The 20,713-nt window shown below is 37.0% G+C and overlaps 2 protein-coding genes across 2 annotated transcripts in view; one reads left to right on the top strand and one right to left on the bottom strand.

Annotated features, from left to right (window-relative positions):
• The window catches only part of dnah12 (dynein, axonemal, heavy chain 12), a 29,789-nt gene extending 21,734 nt beyond the window's left edge, over positions 1-8,055 (bottom strand). Inside the window, exons 1-20 of the mRNA XM_056246387.1 lie at positions 7,662-8,055; positions 6,777-6,864; positions 6,651-6,677; positions 6,369-6,558; positions 5,998-6,064; positions 5,717-5,875; positions 5,173-5,368; positions 4,843-5,031; positions 4,577-4,730; positions 4,363-4,454; positions 3,622-3,800; positions 3,335-3,470; positions 3,120-3,245; positions 2,893-3,027; positions 2,275-2,468; positions 1,896-2,133; positions 1,587-1,772; positions 1,290-1,490; positions 647-841; positions 380-501 (exon numbers count right to left, since the gene is read on the bottom strand). Of these exons, the coding sequence (XP_056102362.1) occupies positions 380-501; positions 647-841; positions 1,290-1,490; positions 1,587-1,772; positions 1,896-2,133; positions 2,275-2,468; positions 2,893-3,027; positions 3,120-3,245; positions 3,335-3,470; positions 3,622-3,800; positions 4,363-4,454; positions 4,577-4,730; positions 4,843-5,031; positions 5,173-5,368; positions 5,717-5,875; positions 5,998-6,064; positions 6,369-6,558; positions 6,651-6,677; positions 6,777-6,864; positions 7,662-7,864 (3,077 nt within the window). The 5' untranslated portion in view covers positions 7,865-8,055. The remainder of the gene's footprint in view (positions 1-379; positions 502-646; positions 842-1,289; positions 1,491-1,586; positions 1,773-1,895; positions 2,134-2,274; positions 2,469-2,892; positions 3,028-3,119; positions 3,246-3,334; positions 3,471-3,621; positions 3,801-4,362; positions 4,455-4,576; positions 4,731-4,842; positions 5,032-5,172; positions 5,369-5,716; positions 5,876-5,997; positions 6,065-6,368; positions 6,559-6,650; positions 6,678-6,776; positions 6,865-7,661) is intronic.
• Positions 8,056-10,794: 2,739 nt separating this feature from the next.
• atp6ap1lb (ATPase H+ transporting accessory protein 1 like b) lies at positions 10,795-19,124 on the top strand. The gene is made up of 7 exons (XM_056246396.1): positions 10,795-10,997; positions 13,519-13,559; positions 14,850-14,935; positions 15,194-15,435; positions 16,205-16,255; positions 16,375-16,618; positions 17,541-19,124. The coding sequence occupies exons 1-7, from the start codon at positions 10,897-10,899 to the stop codon at positions 17,775-17,777; spliced, it is 1,002 nt and encodes a 333-aa protein (XP_056102371.1). The 5' UTR covers positions 10,795-10,896; the 3' UTR covers positions 17,778-19,124.
• Positions 19,125-20,713: the final 1,589 nt, after the last annotated feature.

Below are 20,713 nucleotides of genomic sequence, written 5' to 3'. Positions count from 1 at the left end.
AGAAATAAAGTAAATTGTTTTAAAGCTAAATACAAATATTTACAAAACCAAAAACTAATAAAAATGATAAAAGCAATAAAAAAACTAAAATTGAAATGAAAACTAAAAGCTAATTGTAAATATGAGAATATGCTAAAAAACACTGCAATTGTGTAGTATCACTAAATGGAACTACAAATATAATGACTATTTCCAAACATGTTTCCTGAACGAAACTCCTGTCTACCATTGGTCCAAAAAACAATAGCCCCACCCCAAACTCACATAATTGGTTAAGCTAGTGTTGCTGTCCTGGGACTTGTCAGAATGATCAAACAAATAGCACTTACATTTTTCTGTAAGTGGTGAGTATGAAACCTGAATTTATTTGATATATTACCGTGGAAAAAACAATCTTTTCTTTTCAAGGTATGCATTCAGGCCCTTCATAATGTTCTCAAGGAGGTTGTAGGACTCTTGCAGGTTTTCAAACAAGCCAGGAAGAGAGGTTGCAGGTAAAATCTGTGCAAATGGGGGGATTATTGGTATTAGTTTCTTTCAAACATAAAATAAAATCGATGAATGAGTTTTATGCTGCTTGAATGTGAGCAAAATGATTTCCAAACCTCCAATGTTTTTATTATTTATATTTTGTCTGTTTCATCACCTTTGGGTCCTTCACACAGTGTGTCATGACCTCCTTCCAGTGTTTGTTTACAATCTGGAAGAGACGTCCCTCCTCAGGCATCTGCTTCATTATATCCTCTGAGCTGAAGATGGGCTCCAGGTATAACCACTGATGTTGTACCTTCAGCCACTCATCTATAGTGTCTTGGATACGGATCAAACGCTCCTCCCAGACCTGGTTTAAATCAGCAAAAATCTAAATTAGTCTTTCTAAATTAACTCAGTATCCCTTAACCACGATAAAGAAAACCGACAGACCAGAAATGAGCTCATAATATGTTCTTTACTTGAATATCTGTCTGAATATTTCTTATGCACAAACTAAACCAATTGCTAAGAACATGTGAATCAATAAAAATCCAGTAGTCTTTATATAGACACAAAAGTTTATATGTGCATTAAGCTCCAGGTGAGTGGAAAAGTTTTTATCAGATGAATACCTTTATTTATTTTATTTTTATTAATACATATTTATTTCTAAAAGAAATGCATAGGTTTTTGAAGCAAGCTTGTTTAGAAACTGTTATTAGTATTCACATTTGTGATTGTGAATAAAACAAAATACAAAATTACTCATTTTTATGTGACTACAAGATGAAATACCCATCCTTCAACTATTTCACCTTGATTTCTGTCTCGAAAGGCTTGATGAAAGGAGACCCTCTCATGGTTTGGGTTTTCACTATCTGGTCATCTAGCATGGTTTGAATCTCATCCACAGAGGAGAGAATGGACACGCCACTGTCCCTGTATGGATGATATTGAAATGACACCGTCTCCCAAACCTCCACCATATTATGCATGGCCCTCTCCAGAGCGAATTCCTGAAAGTGAACAGTTTCAAAAAATATGTGAGGTGTTTTGTCTATACGGCATATAACTGCACCAAATCATCTGGGGTGGATTCACAGTGTTATTACTTTGCTGGCTCCTGCACTGATGCTTTCAAAAAGTTCCAGGTACGGGGTGAGGTTCTGTTTGAGGATTTTGCGCAGACTGCTGCCAGAATCAGGGGTCAAGTCATGGCCCGCAATTTCTGACATTTGCTCCCAGTGCCGAGGTCTGATGCCGGGGTTACACAAGATGGACACCATGGGAATGTACTCCTAAGAATATAAAACATAAAAATTCTGCAATTTATCTTCCTACATGCAATTCCATGAGGGTGAGTAAATTATTGTTCATTTTTGGATGAACCAATCCTTTAATCTGTAGGGTGGAAACATTACCTTGAACTCTTTGACTTGCTCTACAACACTTGAGCAGATGTGAATAGTGGCACTCTCCTGTTGGTCTTCTTCCTCTTTGGGCTTCTTCTTTTGTCCTGCTTTTTTCTCCTTTTCTTGCTCAGCCTTCTTTTGTTTCTGCAGGAAGAACTTCAGCATCTTGTATATTTCTCTGATGTACTCCTCAACCTCCAGCTCGATACTCTCACCATTTAAATCCAAGAAAGACCCGTCCATCCATCTACACTCAGATGACAAGACAAGATAGCATCCGTTATAACATAAATCAAGTTCTTGGAGAGGAAAAGAAACTGTCTGAAAATAGTGGCAATAAAGTGATGCAATTTATAGTTATGGATCAGAGGATCATGAATCCACAAACTTCTTTCTTGTGCGTTGCCATTTCAGAACCAAGTTGAAGAGCTTCTGATAGGGCTCAATAGTTTCCTTGATCACCTCCACCTCTGGGTATAAGGTTTGGTCCCACTTGTAAAGGGCTTCTTCTTTGTTGATAAAGACAATTGATTCCTCAATGTCCTGGATCCTTTTCTGCACTGTTCTCACATCAGAAGCATACTGGAAAGGAGAGGAAGTATCGCAATGCTATCTTTCAGAAGTCCAATAATCATGAGAGGTTAGATGAAAGAAAGGGTTTAGCCAAAAAAGTTTTGTAGTCATTTTCTCACCTTCATGTCATACCAACTATGTATTTACTTTACTTTCATGAAACACAACAAGAGATCTTAAACACCTTATCCAAGCTTCTGTTTTCCATACAATAAAATTGATGGTGATGTTGATTACCATGACAAGCTCCATAAGAAAAGTACAAAGTATCGTAAAGTATGGAAAGCAGAAGCATGGAGGTTCTGCCTGACAGATATCCATTTGTGTTTCATGGAATATGGGATCGAAATGATGTGACTGACAAAATGTTAGTTTGGGGTGAACTATTTCTTTAACTGGACAAATAAACTGAACATTTCAGTTTGCAATATACCTGTTGAATCATATCGAGTTCAGAGCACTCTGCAAATTCCTCCATCCTGCGGCCTACTTTCTCTAGTTCTAGCAGCAGCTTCTCTCTTCGAGCCATAAGTTCCTGCTGACTCTTTTGCTTCCCTTTTTCCATCACCTACAAAAACAATTGTGTAAGTCCTTCTAACAGAAATCTTAAAGTTGACATATTTAATATCCATTTAAATCCATCCCTGGATAATTATTCACCTCATCACTTTGATCAAAGATGGGGTAAATGTCTTGTGGCCAGAGCACTACTGTGGCATTCAGTTCAAGGTGCTCTGGTTCAAAAATATGTACATTCATCAAATAATTCATCCTGTGCTGTGTTTCCTGGAAAAAAATATATTTTAAAAAGTAACCATTTTAAGTGTTATCCAGACTAAAAACCATGTCAAATGAAATAGTTCTGAGGTACCCACCATTATCTTATTGTTCAGCTCCTCTATTTCTTTGGTTTTCACCTGATTGATGTAAGTAATCATTTCTATCATGTCCTCTGTTGTTTCAGGGACTTTCAAAGCCCTGTCCTGAATGGCCTCAAACTCTTTACAAATCCTGGAAAAAAAAACAACAACAAGTCTTCACTAAATTTCAGATAAACCACATATTTCACCTAAAAATTTCACAGGTTTTGGGAGACATAAAGGTGAATAAATGATGTTCATTTTGGTCAATAAATGACATGTTCATTTTGAGGTGATCTTACTGAAGACTGCATTGATGGTGTGAGCTGACGAGCTTTCCCACAATGATTTCGGAAAGGGTTTTGGCTTTCTTTGCAAGACCTTGTTTGAGCTCCTCACAGTCCAGTCGCACCATGTCAAAATGGATCAAAGAGGGAAGACCAGATATCTCTTGCGACAGTGCCCGAAACCATTCCACTTGCTGACATGCAGCCATTTAAGATTTAAGAATACACAAACATTCAGTGTAAAAAGGATTAATCACAAAACAATAAAAGCAAACACCTTAGTATATAATTAAAAATACATTACCCTTCAAAAGTTTGTTGTCAGTAAGATTTTAACTTCTACATAGTATATATCACATTGCAAAAAAAATATATATATATATATTTCAAATAAATTCATCCCAGTTTCCACAAAAATAATAAGCAGCAAAATTGTTTTCAACATTAATAATAATAATATGTTTTCTTGAGCAGCAAATCAGCATATTAGAATGATTTCTGAAGGATCATGTGACACTGTAGACTGGAGGAATGGCTGCTGAAAATTCAGCATTTCCATCACAGGAATACATTTTTATATATTCAAATAGAAAACAGTTATTTTAATAATGATATGATATTTACTATTTTTACTGAATTTATGATCAAATAAATGCAGCACAGGAGACATATTTAAAAAAAAAAAAAAAAGATCTTACCGACCCTAAACTTTTGAACAGTAGTGCACATAATGTATTGAAATTAATTTGAGCAGACCTTAGTGTACTCATCGAAAGAATGCTCTTCTTCAATTAATTTTTCCACTTGAGACTGTGCCGTCCCATTGACTAACCAGTCATAGCTGTCAACTAAATGATAATAAAAGATTAAAAAAAAGGAATTCAGCAGAACAGTAGTCATAAAAACTATAGGTCTAAGTAAAAGTCTAAGTGGGTTTAGTGTTGTGTTTTTTTGGGTTTTGGTTACTCACCATAGCTCTGGAAGTGTTTGGCAGGTCCATCCAAGTTTATCCTTACAGCATTCCTAAGAGTGGTCTCTGCCCACATCTGAACATGATCTGAGAGCTTAGCATCCACTACAGAAACGTTGCCCTCTGCTAGCCATGACTGGATTGTCGGCACTTTCTGTGGGACAGGCAGGGCTTAATATTGAATGTGCACATAGACCGATCTTATTATCTACACATAGTCAGAATAATTATGTGTAAACCAACTGCACAACAACATATTTCCAAACCTGCATAGTATTGCTGATCAGGTTTGCCATTTCAAGCACAGCCTGCTCTAGATCATGAAAATTAGGATAAAAATCCATCTTCTCGTCATCAAATATTAAGTCCATCTTGAATAGGGGGAGTTTGCTCATGTTGAGGGGATCAAACAAGTTGACAAATGTCACCACACTCCTCTCAACTAGAGCCTTTAGCTAAAAGAAAAACAAAGGGTAAACAAAACAAATGATTCAATTAGCCTTAGGCACACAAAAACACCAACAGTTGGGAAATAAATCTCATAGTTACTGCTAGCAGATATGAAACTACATGAAAAACAATACTCAGCAGCTCACCTGATTGGATATAAGGGTTGAGGCACAGTTGTAAAAGGAGTCAAGCTTTTTGGGTTTGACTTTCTGCAGAGTGCCTTTGCTGGTGAGCAGGTGAATGACTTTGGGGTACCAGGCTTTCATGAGTGTGTCCTCGACTCTCTCACACTCCACAGCCACTTTGTTCTTCAGACTCTCACAGTCTACAAGCCCTGTGGACCTTTAAAACAGGTTTTAAGAAGTACATTACTCATTCAAATTTCAATTTATATGGATAACTACTTATATAGTTTTAATATAGGTGGTGGGACTGTCCAGAGGTTAAGGTTAGCGATGATGTGCAACCCTTTATGATGGTTGCACAACATCACATTTTTTTTAAATGGCGTAAAAGCTTTTTACTAATGTTTGAAACCAACATGAATATAAAAGATTGCATATTTGTGCAAAATATTCTCCTTTACATAATCTTGTAAATGTTATTTACCATTGACACAAGCAACAAATACACAGCATGTAATCAGAAAAAGAGTGATCTCAGATCCCAAACATCATCATCAAGCAGTACCTGCAGTCTGAGAGATCAATAAGGAGCAGGTGGGAGAATGTGCTGTAGCAAATATCAAGGACACTCTTCATGGCTGGATGCAATATGTGTAGATTCTTCTGTATCACTTTTCGACTCTGCACAAAGCTGTCATGCCATGGACAAGAGAAATCTAGAATCCTGGTGAAGCAAAACCAAGATCATAAGTTGTAAGACACTTTATAAACTGGCCATATTAAGATAATTATGTTAAATGTTGCTAGAACATGTACATTTTTCTTTGTAAAAATGTGCACACTTACTCAGCAGATCTGTTGCTTTCTTGAGAAATCGTGTCAGTTGACTGTGGATCTTTCAGTATAGTGCTTACTAGTAAAAAAACATTAATAACAAACTAATAAAAACCCAGTATACCCAGTTTCTACATTAAAACTTTAAAACACACAAAAAACAGATCTAGAATTTATATTATTTTATGTAAATCTATAGTCATTTGTGAAGTTAGTTTTCTGGAAAATGCCCTTGTTAAATCACAAGAGAATAATCATTTAACATTTTTATGAAAAAGGACCAATGCGATTTGAATGACCACTATGACATTATCAAGACACCAATGTCAATGATAATGTGATGTTTTAATGTGATTATATTCCAGAGAAGATATTTGACTCACCTCTGTGCTTGATCATGACTCTGAGATAGGTCTCACCGACCTCCTTGCATATGTCTTCAAGCAACTTTTCTCTGCCGGGCCCCTGACAGAGCCGATGGGACACACGGGCCAACATGGCATCCAGCCACTGTTGTTGAAATGGCGCGACAGGACTTTGCTCAACACACTCTTTCAGGAACAAGTAGTTCATCTACAAGGACAATGGGTATAAAACACAATTAAAAGAAAAGATCCACCATTTAATAAAAGAGATTAATTATGAGGTGAAATATAATGGCATACATATCGCTTCCTCTCTTCGTTGATCATCTAGAAAACAAAATTTAATTATATTATTAACGAATACAATGCATCTATATGAGACTACTTAAAGTGTGTGAGATGTATGAGCAAGTAAAAAGTTCATACAGTTGAGGGAAGCTCTGGATCAGGAGACGAAGGAGATGCCTGTCCTGCTTCCTTGGCCTGCATGTAAGCTTGCATTGCCCTGTCAACTCTAACACAATTACAGATATCACATTACAATATGACTCTATTATACTATAAAACACCCAATGACAAATATTCAGGTAGTTGACAACGTAGTTGACAAGCATAACCAATCTAATCTAATCAATTTAATCTAAAGCTTAAGTAAAATTTTCTGATTTTTGAATAATTATTACACATGCTATTGTTATGACTTTACATTAATTAAGTGATCACTTATTTGAGTGTATAGGCCTACATTAAAACTTTACAAATCTGTTTAAGTGAACTGCAGCAAAAAGGTAAATTGTGATTACAAAAGTGAAACACTTTAAGCAATATACACTGACTACATTGCAAAAGTTTGGGGTCTGTAAGATTTTTTAAATGTTTTAGAAACTGTACTATTGTGAAAATTATTACATTTAAAATAACTGTTTTTATATGAATATATTTTAATGTTATTTATTCCTGTGATGGCAAAGCTGAATTATCAGCATCATTACTCCAGTCTTCAGTGTCACATGATCCTTCAGAAATCATTCTAATATGCTGATTTTTTTTTTTCTTTAGGATTCTTTGATGAATAGAAAAAAATGAAAATAAAAATATTTTTATTACATAAATCTTTTCTAACGTTATACATCTCTTTACTGTCACTTATGCATCCTTGCTGAATAAAATTAACGTTACTTATTTATTTAAAAAAAAAAAACGACTGACAACAACATTTTTATTTTAAATGAAAACGCACAGGTTAATTGTGAACAACCTATTAACAAAGAATAAAACAATAAAATACACCTGAACAAAGAAAGCTCTTACATCATGTTTTGGAGCTGTTGTCGCTGTTCCTTGCTCCTTCTGTGTCGCAGGAGTTTCCTCCTCACGGCCAGCCTGCTCTCTGGAAGGCCTGACTCTTCCTCTTGAACCGGTGGGCTTGGGATAGGAGGCAGAGCATTGTACCTCCTCAAAACATCCTCCGCCCGAGAGCTAAATGCCGCTGATGAGGTCGGCATTTCAGTCATTGAAAGAAGGTTTGTCCCGTTTAAACATATATTAATGTGTTTAAAATTCGTTCGTATTGCTAGAACTATGAGGGAAACAAATTCCAAACCAAGTTATGTGTTCATACCTAAATTAATTACAAATCAGTTTTTAAGTGATCGCGCATTTTGCCGTTTATCGTAGTTTTGACACGTCATTCGTACTTCTCTAACGGTATTTTTTTAGCTCCTTGCTCCAAACTGATACAAGTTTGTTGCACTTGTGGAATTTCCGTCAACATATAGGTTACCATGGATGCACAATCGGAAGTGCTTGTTATCAGCCAACACAAGGAGTGCATTTGAGGAACGTTGGTGAGATATCTCTTAAAGGGATAGATCATCCAAAAGTAAATGAAGAAATAATGAAAATGAACTATTCTGATTTACTCATGATTATGCCTTTCTTCTGTGTGCTGCAAAAGTATATCAGTTTAGGATACACGTAAGCCATTCACTTTTATTGTATGGATAAACGATCCAGTGAAAGTAGCCTATACAAATGGTGAATCAGGCTGTGTCAGTCCCAAACATTCTAACTTCTCCTTTTGTGTTTCATAGAAGAAATAAAGTCATAGAGGATTGGGACAACATGAGGGTGAGTAAACAATGACAATCTAAATTTATTTTGTTAAAGGATCCAATGTAGCCTACTATGTTGATGTTTTTTCTCTCATATATTTTATATAATTGGTGCATTTTGTTCCTAGTTATATGTACTATATATTAACCCTGTAAAGCTTGACAAATGAAATCTTTTTATATTTTTTAAAAATGTAATCTTAGTAGACAAAATATTTTTTTTAAATCCTAAAAAAGTTTGAATATGTGTTATGTTTTGTATCATATTTGGTGAGGACAAAAACACCTTAATTATTTATATTGCCAAAAATTAAGATGCCATTCTGATTGCTTGTAATGTAAATCAATGAGATCTTCATAGCAGACTACATAATAAAATGCATATAACCATCAGTCATCGCCCTATAACTTCCAATAATATGTCTTAAGATTATATTTTCAAATGCTTAGTACTATGATGAAAGCTCTGTAGTTTTTATTGAGGGGGACTAAACAGAGAATGCAATGCAATGCGTTCCACAAAAGCTTGATGTATCCTATGTGATACATTTTAACATGATACAAAATTATTCTAAAAAATGATGTATGGATAATCAGGTAAAGTTGCTTCAGTCCAGTAAGTGGTCATCTTAAAATATTACAAACAATATAAAAGTTATTCTTGATTTTTATAAAGTAAAAAGACATGCATCACGACCTGCAGGTGGACATTTTTACAATTATATTAAAAGGCCTTTTACTTGCTAAAAAAGTATGAACTATTAATCAGAGGGAAGAAAGCATGTAGTAGATTGTGAAATGTTTTTCAGCAAAGATTTGATCATGTTGATATTTAGAAGCAATTATGATACGGTATAGGCTTTATGGGTTAAATCTGTACATTTGCTCTTGATTCATGTATTTTTGTGATACCTGCAACAAAAAATTATACTCATTTGTATGTTCTAATGTGGATGTCAAACATTAGCAAGGATGACGTTTGGTGCAGAACCGAGTATGCATTCATCACTCATGAAACACACACCACAAGATGGCAACATTTCCCCAACATCATTACAATTAGGCGCATGGTGTGATTAATGTGGTACTGGTAGATGCCCTGTAGTTTAATCACCTTCAGAGTTAGTCTGTCTGGGTGTAAACAGTCTGGGTGTGATTCATTTAGCCACTGTGGTCCAGTAAACGTCATTGCCCTGAAAATGACTCCTCATGTAAGCAAAACTATAACAAAGGGTGTCTGAGGACAAGACATCCTGGTTGGTTTCAGATCAGTTTGCGATAACATTAGGCGTCTTAAACTGCAAACTAAATTTGTTTCTGCAAACTCAAATTTGTTTCATACGGCCCCTTAAGTGTTAATAGTTTATCCTTAGGTCTGAAAAAACAAAAGATGTTCTGCATTTTCGGCAGTCTGACAAAGAAAGCTATTTGCACGTTTCATGATTTTACTAATACCATTATGAGTAAAAGCAGCACAACACATTGCTAACATCTGTCTATGCTGCATTTCACTGTATTAAGGCCAGTGAAGGCGACATTAAAATAGGTCTGTCTTACCCAATGAAGATGACTGACAGTTGTCACTCTGCTTATCAATCACACCGTAAGCACATTCCAAGGGGCAAATGACCCACTTGGCTCACTAAAACCATGCACTCTGCTGGCATTCATTTACACAATACAAATCTAGATAACAAGATGTAGACCATAACAGAGAACTTTTTCTCTAGTTCAGTATTTAACGTCATACCATGAAAGTCAATGGGGTCCAATGTTGTTTTATGGACAAAAACATTTAAAACGTTTCAGAATATCTTCTTTTGTGTTCCACAGGGAAAAAAAAGTAATACAGGTTCGAAACGACATAAGGTTGAGTAAAAAAAAGGGGTGTATTATCCCTTTAAGGTCATTATATGCACAATTGAGGTTGATAAGGTGTAGAGGTTTCTACTTCTAATGTTGGTTATCAAAGCTTTCAGTGTAAATCTAGGTCAGTTGTCATGACATTTAATTCTGCTGTTAAACAATTTCACGCTCTCAACTCATTTTTAGGCATGCCAGATATTAAGTGCTTATGATACTAGGCTCCTAGCGTTGGAACACGTAAACCCCTTTGCTTGAGGTTGGCCGGCAGCTACTGTATGTTTGTATGAGACAGAGGGTGCAGAAGAGAGAGAAAAATGATAGGGGAGGGGCAGAACAGTGCGTGTGTGTGTGTGTGTGAGAGAGAGAGAGGGAGAGAGGGTGAGGGTGTGGGGGGAGAGAAAGGCTGCAAGAATGAAGGCTGTGAGGCGAATGACGCACGATTATCTCCCCCCTGCCCGCTGATTGGCTGCTCGGGCCGCCCGTCAGAGAGCCCAGGTTTAGGGATGTGCGTTCAGAGCAGATTATGAAGCAGACCTCATCTCTGGCAGTCTCGTCAGATTGTCTCAATGGCTAAACACAAGCTTTTCCTGTTTTTTTCCCTGTTACTGTGTGTGTTTATCTCTCTGTCTTTGCCCTTCGATCAAGTGCCTGCGATCCTGGACAGGAGGTAAGAGCTGCGCTTTCAGCTCTAGCGTGGGGAGGGGGAATGGGGCAGTGATGCTGTGCAGCTGATGCACTGTCTTAGTCTTTTACAGTGGGCAAGAGACACCAAGAAAATGCGCTTTATTAGGAAAATGCTGAAAGAGCATTCGTGGAACTCAAATGAATTTGACGTACGTGGGCTCTAGATTCAGAGTGTTGTGGTTTTGCTGCAGTTTTTCTTCTCTGTAAGTACAAGACATTCAAACATGGCTATGACAATGGGACAGCAGGCAGACCCTATCCAGTGTCTGTAGGAGTCAGTTTACAGATGCTACTCCAAGAAACAAAAGAAAGAAGTGAGATTCAGATGGCTCTGGCTCTTTGAATATACTCAGTTTATTGTTATACAGTTGCTGAATTCCTTTACTCATATCAAAGCTGGAATAGCATAAATATGTTGATTTAGTTACATTTATGTATTTACAAATGATTGACTTATCTTATGTTATTGTATTTGAGAGTGGGCAAAAATAGAATACTAGTTATGAGTAATCTATTGCTCACCACACAGGATAGAATTAGTTCAAATTTCCAAAAAAGTTTCACAAAAATGTCTCAAAAAAATACCCATTTTAAATTTTACAGTGGTTTTTTGTGTGTGTATAATCTAATAACTACTTTTTTTTGTATATTTTAAATGAGATTTGTAAAGTGTCTACTGTATATATTAAGTTAAACATCAGCAAACTAAAACATTATCTTTTTGCCTGGATGATGCCTGATTTGTCACATGATATATTTCTTTTTTAATATTGTAATTGTTTGATATGAATAAGATCCAAATTGAGGTTTTTGTTATTTTTAATTTGATCAAAGAGCTAAAATTACATTTAAAGAAGTGGTTATTCTTTTGTGTTTATATATACGTTACCTCTCCTAGAATTATTGACGCCTTTATATGCGAATAATACTCTATGTGAATTATATGATTGAGATTGAATGTCTTTCTTTCTTTCTTTCTGTAAACTGCAGCTATGGTAAACAACCCAACCTACCAACTTGCCCATCCCTCCCTAGATAGAATCTAAAGCTTAGGATTTATAGGGATAAGAGCAGCATTGCAGGCTGTTAAAACATTGGGGATCTTGTTAGTCCAGAAATGTGTTTTAGGAGTAAAAAGTGTTGAGTGGTTTACAACCCTCCTCAAGTTTCTCAGGGTCAGTGCCTTTGCAGACCAAAACAGACAGTCAAGAATGGCAGCAAGTGGAATTAGACCAAAGGCTATAATCTTATTAACATTTAACAGACAAATCTATTTTAAAGCATTGTTGTGTTTGTAGAGTACTGTGTTAGTGTGTGCTAGTGTACTGTGCTAATCTGTATGCTAAACCGATAATCTATATATGCAAAAGATGATATTGAGCTCTGAAAGCGCCAGTGAGGTGAAGACATAGTGTGAGCGCTGCTTTTCATTACATAAATGCTCAATTCAGCACTTAGGCTACTGTGTCCAGCCATAACCAATGACAGCAGCGCAGTCCTCAGCTGCTGACCTCGGTAAACTGGCATTAGAACAAAGGCGAGAGTCACTCCTCGTGCACACACACTCCTCAGCAGGGCCGTGTAGACCATATTTGCTGTGCTTACATTGTTCTTATTTTTTAGCAGAACTACCCGGAAAGAAGAAAAAAACTGTACAACAACTGTACAAGCTCTTCATATGTCATTTGTTTGGTTTTCGCACCTGCATTTGATTGGATTATAAGGGCTTTATGAGTCAATGTGCCAAATCACTGTTGATTCAATGCTCATATCACACTTAAGAACTGAATGAATGCTCCATGCAATAATCTGTTTATTTTCCCCACAAGTCTGATGTTTAGTTGTATTCTTTAATCTCTTACATGATCACAAAGCTCTAAGCACTAAATTCCAGTGTAGTAGAGGTGGGTGGGGTGGTGTAGTACGTAAGAGATGAACCTAAAGAGAGTGAGCCAGGGTCATCTGATGCTCTCGTTCACAATCACACACCCTGCTGACTTTGCTGCAGGTGAACAGGCCTGAATCTAGATCCAGCCCTGGATGTCAACACATTCACACAGCAGGAAACCTTCTCCCAGATAGGGCAGCAGATTCTTAATAAGGTTTTAGGAGATCGTCCGCCAAGCTCATTATCTCTGTGATTAGACGTATAAATGGTTCATCTTAGGATAATCCAGCAAGTTCCAGCGTGAGGGATGAGGTGACACAAGATAAATATACATGTGCGCATGTACACGCAAGGTGCCATTAAGTCATTTTTAGCCCCCACTTTGTTGATGGACTCAAGGTGCTAAGCACGTGAGAATCATGACATTCGACTAAATGTCTTGTCATCTCCTGAGACACTAATCTGGCCTGAAGATGTCAGACTTGTGGTCATGCATGACTGGTGCATCAAGCTGAGTGGATCTATGGGAAATCTGTCTTAGAGGTTGATAAGTAGGCCACAGCCTGACACAAAGAGATCAACCCAGTTTTTGTTTTGCTTTGTTTTTCCATCCCAGCTCGGAGGTCCCACCATATCAAGCTGTGAGAATTAGAACAGGTCAGTATCTATTACTTTAATGGCAGTTATGCTTTTTGGGTTTGCCTTCAGCTTCTTTTAAGTAATCAAATTTTCTGCTGAGTGTGAGTTTGTCATTTCTGTTAACTTTGTGCACAACAGTGCAAAGTAAAACTTGTTTATCTATTTATTTACATTGCATTATTGAGCATTGTGTAAGCTGCCAGGTCGAATGAAACAGTTTTATGCTACATTTTAATAAACAAGAAGTTAATATAGCGTAATTTAAATTTTAGACACAATATTTTACAGTCCCCTGGCCTGTAGTCAATCATTTTATCCCTTAAAACTCATCTTGATCATCATGATCACTAAAATGACACAAAAAAATGCCTTAAAATAGCTTGAATGTAACTTAGTGTACACCCTTGCCTCATTTAGTATAGGCGGTTCTCTGAATATGTAAATTAGCCCCGCCTCCGCCCACTTACACCAGCTCAGAGAGCCACTCGTTGATGATCACACGTTGTCGTGATTGGTTACAAGGTAGTTTGTGACGTCAGAAACACCAGCGATTTCAAACCGTTTTTGAGACGGTCTTTAGATCACTGCGGTTTTAAAGAGAAAATACTCAGCAATGGTGTTGACTTATGAATTTGCACATGGCTTGTCTTAAAGCATATTTAAAAAACCACATAGACATATAAACAACATTCAAATCTTGATTTTCACCACAGGGGGACTTTAAGTTAACTATATTTGCTCCACTAGCGAAAATACAGCAGTTATGTCTCCGAATAACATACAGCAGTGGAATTTTATTCCTGAATGAAACAGTATTTTGAACGAATTGGTTGAATGAACAATTCAATGACTTACTAACGAAAACAATTTCTGAATAAAACTGTTTTTGAGCAAATCAGTTGCCGGAAAAATGATTAAATGAATCACTTATATCACCACCCACTGGTGTAATGATTTAACCCGTACAAATAGTCACTGAATAATCCCCACCGCCAATCAAATTCGTGAACTGGAACTAGATGTTGTATAATGACAACAGTTTATTAGAAGCTAATGCAAATGGAATATTATCTCGGATTGAAATAAACAATATACTAGTGTGGTTCTATTGCATATTGTGCTGATTGTAATGTCCTATAAGTTTTATCTCTTAGATCTCTTTTTAAATGTATACTTTTATACCGCAGAAATGAAAACTTTTTTTTTGCATATTCACTTTGTGTGCTTAAAAATATAGTGATTCTCTGTGCTGAAAGAACTCACCATGCCATCTCCCCCATTGTCCTATTTCAACAATTTGTGATGCAGCTGGAGAACATGTTGAGAGTCCAAGTGCCTCACACGAGGAGAGCTATTCGCCTGCAGCTGAAAACCCACTCAGAAGAATACTGCAGGTATTGCATTTTCCCTGATAGTCAATGTGACCTTGGCTTCCATAAGCAACATCTCTGCCTTAATTCACCCAGCATCCTACAAGACCAATAACACAGTAATGGATTTAGAACTCACATATTAGGAAATATCTGTCATCTGCTATCTTAAGCCTGAGTGTTTCCTTTTATAAGAAAACATTTGAGATCAGAGAAGCCCATCAATAATGCACATGTTCCATACATCATCGCTTAGTTTGTCTTGTTATCATTTTCAAACAGCCTTACGGGTGGCATCTGCATGCCCAGCCCAGAACCAAGCGGAAGTTACTAGAGTCTACCAGCTCGGGACCCTACTCCCCACTGACTGTAGCTTACAACGGCAAGATATGCATCCTCTTCAAAGCCAAGAGACTGGCTATTCGATATAGGAACAACACATTCCTGGATCTCACAGAGAGGGTGTTTGGACCCAATGCACAAGTAGACACCAAAGGCTCTGTTTGTACAAAGGAGAAGGCTACGTAAGTATTCTTGAAAACTCTTCCTGCCACAGATTCAGTAGCATTTTGTAGTATATACAGTGGCCCCAAAAGGTGTTTTTAGACTTTATATTGTATATTAAAATACAATCTTGTTATACAACAAAACAATTAACAAAATATCAAACCAAGTGCATTTATTTAAAAGAAAGAATCAAATAATAGCTATATTCTTCAAAATTTAAAAAGTATTTCAACACTTTGGAGGTGAACTGACATCATACATACCGCTAAATTCATGTTTGTGAATACTGAATATTTACAGATAATTTAATACATTTTATGTGAGGCTCTGAAGCCACTAAATGTATGTTGTACCGATGGAAATTGGGGGTCAGTAAGATTTTTTTAAAAATAAATTAATAGTCTTAATCAGCAAGGATGCATTAACTTGATCAAAAAAAGTGACAGTAAAGACATTTTCAAAGATAATTTAAAAAAAATTCAAATACATGTTGTTCTTTTAAACTTTCTTTATCAAAGAATCCAGAAAGAAATGCATCCCAGTTCCCACAAAAATATTAAGCAGTATACTGTTCAATGTTAAAATTACATTTTAAAATATATACAAATTTAAAACAGTTATTTTAAATTGTAATATTTTACAAATAAATGCAGCCTTGGTGAACAAATTATAAATTTAAAAATCTTATAATTATAAAAAAAAAATCTTATGGACTCCAAACATTTGAACGTTATTATATATATATATATATATATGTATCTATATGACAATCTTGCATTTTTATAGGCTATCGTTGCATTTGGGCGATTTGGAAGACATCAGGGGACTTGTCATCAGGTAAACACTCTTTTACTTCTACACTCATCTTGACGTATCCTTTAGAAGCTTACACAAAACCTCACGGGCTGATAATTACATTCAGTTGTTAATAACTTCCTCTTGTCTGTTTTCTGAAGGCTTCAGATGTCCAACACATTCTACGAATCAGTAAGCCAGAACTGGTTCACTCTGGACAGTGTTCACATCCACTACAACTGGACTCATGAGGCCACGTTCAATGCCACGGAGGTCTATGCCCCCGCCACCTATTCTTACCACTGCCAGCATGTCAGCAGCTTACAGAAATACGACACCCTACTGGTGCCCAGCTCCCACACTGACAGCTCGGCAAACTGGCACATCACTTTCACAGATTTTCAGGTAGCTGCCATGAAAAGTGCTTCATTTTTTAAAAAAAGTTTACTGAAATTAAGTATTTCAGAGAGTCTCTGTGGTTTTTGCTGATATTATTGTAATTGGAAAGGTTAATTTATAGAAAATGCTATTTTTAAAAATACATTTTTGTATTTCTTAACCCCTTATTTACACTGCACACGTCTGCGGCGCATTACGGCTTTGACACGGCCACCGGAGCTCATCGAGGGCACTCTAGTCAATTCTTGTGTTTTTTTAGTCTATGGTTTATTCCAGCCGCGTCGCGGCACGTTTCAGAAGTGTCCCAGAAGTGGCTCTCCTCGCTGCTTCGCTAAAGATAGGCGCCTAGTCTATTTTTGACGGATGCCGCGTCCAAATGCCAGTGTTCTCCTTCTGCTCAAAGGCACTGTGTGTGAAATATAGATACAAGATAACTGAGGATTTATTTTAAAAGACTAAAACATACAAATCTTTTATCCTTGTCCTTCATAACTGGACTTTTAAGTTCCTTAACTTTGTCTGTAGGCTACAGCACAACAAAGTAGGACATAGCAATAAACACAACAATAAACACAATGAAACCGGACAAAACATAACCATTTAGCCAACTTAACCATTGTAGAACCCCAAAATCAAGAAAAAACATGAAATATCAAGAAAAACAACGTTGGATATGCAAATCTTGTGGTCTCGCGCATCCAGTCACTTCTCTTCTGATACGATCCTGGTGTGAGTTGGCACCGCGTGGAGGACAGAACAAAACCTCGCCGGAGCCGTAATGCGCCGCAGACGTGTGCAGTGTAAATAAGGGGTTAAGACATTTCTATCAGTCAACAGACCCAGATCTAGTTCATGTATAGGTTCACAATAAATTTTGTATAACTTTCTCAGACAGAAAACATTTATTTTAGAACTTTTTCTTTTTCAGATCCAGGCCTTTAATGTCCAGTCCAACAAGTTTGCTTCAGCAAGTGACTGTGCGACTTTCTTCACTCCAGCCATCTTGATGGGCCTAATCACATCTCTGATTCTGCTACTTGTGTTGGCTTACGCCCTGCACATGGTCGTCCACCTCAAGCACATTGACCGTTACGAAGAGCACAAGACCACCGTCTACTTCCCCCGCACCCCCGAGGCTGAGCTCCCAGACAAGAACAGCGTGTGAGGAGTGATGGCGGTGCTGTAAAACCAGCAAAAGACCAGCGTAGAAAGGATTGCTAGTTCTGATTCTGGATGGCTGCATTGTCCTCTTGGTCTTCCTCCTGCCTGGCACTAAATCCTCCCCTTATCACTGTCTTAACCTAACTTCTTACAGTCAGAGGATGAGATTACCTGATTCATCAGGTGTTAAAACCCAGGCTGGAGCCAAAACCTGGACATATCACGGCTTTCCAGGACCAGGACTTGGAAGCCTATGAAATAGGGACAAAAAAAATGTGAGATTGCCTTTTAATAGACCACCATTCTGGTGGGCTTTTCAAAGCACTTCACTGACTGGATACAAGTACTGTGGTTAGAAATATATGAATCGAAAAGGCAGATATGGCAGAAGAGAAAAGACTGTGAAACAGAAATGACTGTGGCTTGATGTTTTTTGTTTTTTTTTACAGTACAAAAATCACCATCTCATTCATCTGTAATGGAGTCCGCAGACTGATCTGCCAATTACAAGAACTGTTATATGACTGCCAAAGTGGTGCAAAACTGTTTGTCAGCCTTGATGGGTAACTGACAGTAATAATGTGAATACGGAGCATACAAAACAAACCATAAATGTACAGTGCTTAATACTATTTATGTATTCCAGGACTATACAACATAGATTCAGGAACTCCATAAATATACTCTTTGGCTTTAAATGATCAGCTAGATATTCATATAGATCTAGATTCGACTGCGGTTTCAATAATTAACAAACTTCCAGTATTAAGCACCTTCAAATCTATAAATTTTAAGTGCTTAAAATGTATAGCAAGAAAAATACCTTTTTTAAGCTTCGGAAACTGATGTACTGCACAGAACATTTTTATATTATGATCTCATAATTGCTAGATCTATATGCCGTCCCTTTTCAGGTGGAATATATTAGGACTAATAGATGAATTTAGCACCCCTTAAGAATTTATAGTACAGACAGTATAACTATAGTGAGGTAATGCTGAAAGAATGCTGTACAATTATTCATGTAAGTGTTTAATACCCTCAGTATCATAATCAGTATACCGCTATATCTACAATTATAACATCAGTAACTCATTATCACAATAACCTGCAGCATGACAATGACTAGAGATAAACCTCTACCATGGCACGTCTGATTCTGGAGGTGTTCATTTGAATGATGGTCTTACACACTGAAGTGCACAAGAAGTTTTCTGAACATCAGTCTGAACAATAAACAGATGAAAATGCAAAGTGCGTCATACCTTTACATCTTAATAGTAAAGAAAAACGTTGCATGCGTTTGTTGTGATGTTCTCCGTGTACTAAGGTAAAGCAGTGGTCGAGTCCATGCAAACTGCTGCTATAGGGTCTAACACACCTCATGCTGACCTTCTGCTATGGCCCCGGATTTTTGCGGTGAAAAGGCAGCAACCCCCTCCTGTTCCATTTTTCCTGCCATCTGCTTTTATCTCACACTTCTCAGCAGGAGCCTGCGGCGCTGCCTTCTTACCGGGACAGTTTACCTGTCCGCCTTCGAAACAAACTTTACTCACACATCTACTTTCTGCGTCACTGACTCTCACAGCACCGAGTGCGTTTTCCTGCAGGGTCTAACAGCCTCACGCAGCTGGCATTAGTCTGGCTTTGTGCTGGATATACAAACAATATCATGCTGGTTTAGTCATGTTATATCCTTAATTACTTTATTTCATTACACGGCACTCAGTCTGGAATACTCGGTTCTGATTGGTCGATTGGTCGTCGTCCATGCAGTCCGCTCATCCGGGTAACTGAAACTGGCGGGGCATTCTAAAACGCTTAATGTAGGCTACTAAGACAGAGATATTAAAAGACCAAACTCAGTGCACATCATACTAATAAAGTATACTATGTACAGAAAAGCAGATGAGGAGCCCGAAATATGAACACAACACATTTAATTACACGTGAAACGTTTTCCTGCCATAGAAAATGTTAAGGAAAACTCTTAATGTGGCTTAATGTACTAAGACAGTGATATTAACTGACCAAACTCAGCAAACACCACACTAACTAAAAGCAGATGAGCCCAGAATATGAATATGAATACCAACGCGTTTAATTACCCATGTTTTCCTCCCATTTAAAAAATCATTATAAAGAAAACGCTTAACGTTGCATAATGTTTAACGTGTGTAATTCAATGGTTTATTAATAAGGTGTGTACAGAATTTGCTCTTTTCATATCACTGTCTTAGTAGCCTATTAAGCCACATTAAGCATTATTTATAGCTGTTTCTATGGGAGGAAAACGCTTAACGTGTAACGCATTGCATTCATATTCTGGGCTCATCTGCTTTTCTGTACATATGGTTTATTAATTAGGTGTTTACTGAATTTAGTCTGTTAATATCACTGTCTTAGTACATTAAGCGTTTTCTTTGTAATGGTTTTCTATGGGAGAAAAATGCTTAATGTGCAATTACGGTAACCGCGTTGCGTTCATATTCTGGGTTCATCTGCTTTTCTGTATAGTATGCTTTATTAATAAGCTGTTTACTGAGTTTGGTCTGTTAATGCCACTGTCTTACATTAAGTCAAGTTAAGCGTTTTTTTTTTCTAACGTTAAGCCTTTTAGAGTGTCCCAAACTGGCGCTAATTTTCATGTTTCTTGTATCACTCAACAGAACAGACTCTCGTCATCTTGTTGCTAGGCCGATTATTTTGTACATTGTAATGGACTGTTTTTGTTAGCAGAGAGTTTTAAGATAATATAAAGGTAGAATTATAAATTAATTCTCAAATTAATGTTTCATGGCGGCCACGTATTCACTTTTATTTGGCAGTAGCTGCAGGTTAATGTACAGTCTGCTTTTGTGCAATAGTGTCCTTCCCTATAATTATAATAATTGTATTTAACACATAATTTTTTATTTTGGAAGAGGTTTTATATGATCA

This window comes from Rhinichthys klamathensis, unplaced genomic scaffold, assembly GCF_029890125.1.
Source record: "Rhinichthys klamathensis goyatoka isolate OS25496 unplaced genomic scaffold, OSU_Roscu_1.1 h1tg000037l_1, whole genome shotgun sequence".
NCBI classification, from domain to species: domain Eukaryota; kingdom Metazoa; phylum Chordata; class Actinopteri; order Cypriniformes; family Leuciscidae; genus Rhinichthys; species Rhinichthys klamathensis.
The sequence above is the reverse complement of the archived record's forward strand: the minus strand, read 5'-3'. Positions and strand labels throughout refer to the sequence as shown.

Coding starts and splice junctions, on each gene's coding strand:
- atp6ap1lb (XM_056246396.1), top strand. CDS start 10,897: ATGGCTAAACACAAGCTTTTCCTGTTTTTTTCCCTGTTACTGTGTGTG. Junction 10,998..13,518: donor CCTGCGATCCTGGACAGGAG/GTAAGAGCTGCG, acceptor TTTCCATCCCAG/CTCGGAGGTCCCACCATATC. Junction 16,619..17,540: donor TCACTTTCACAGATTTTCAG/GTAGCTGCCATG, acceptor TTTCTTTTTCAG/ATCCAGGCCTTTAATGTCCA.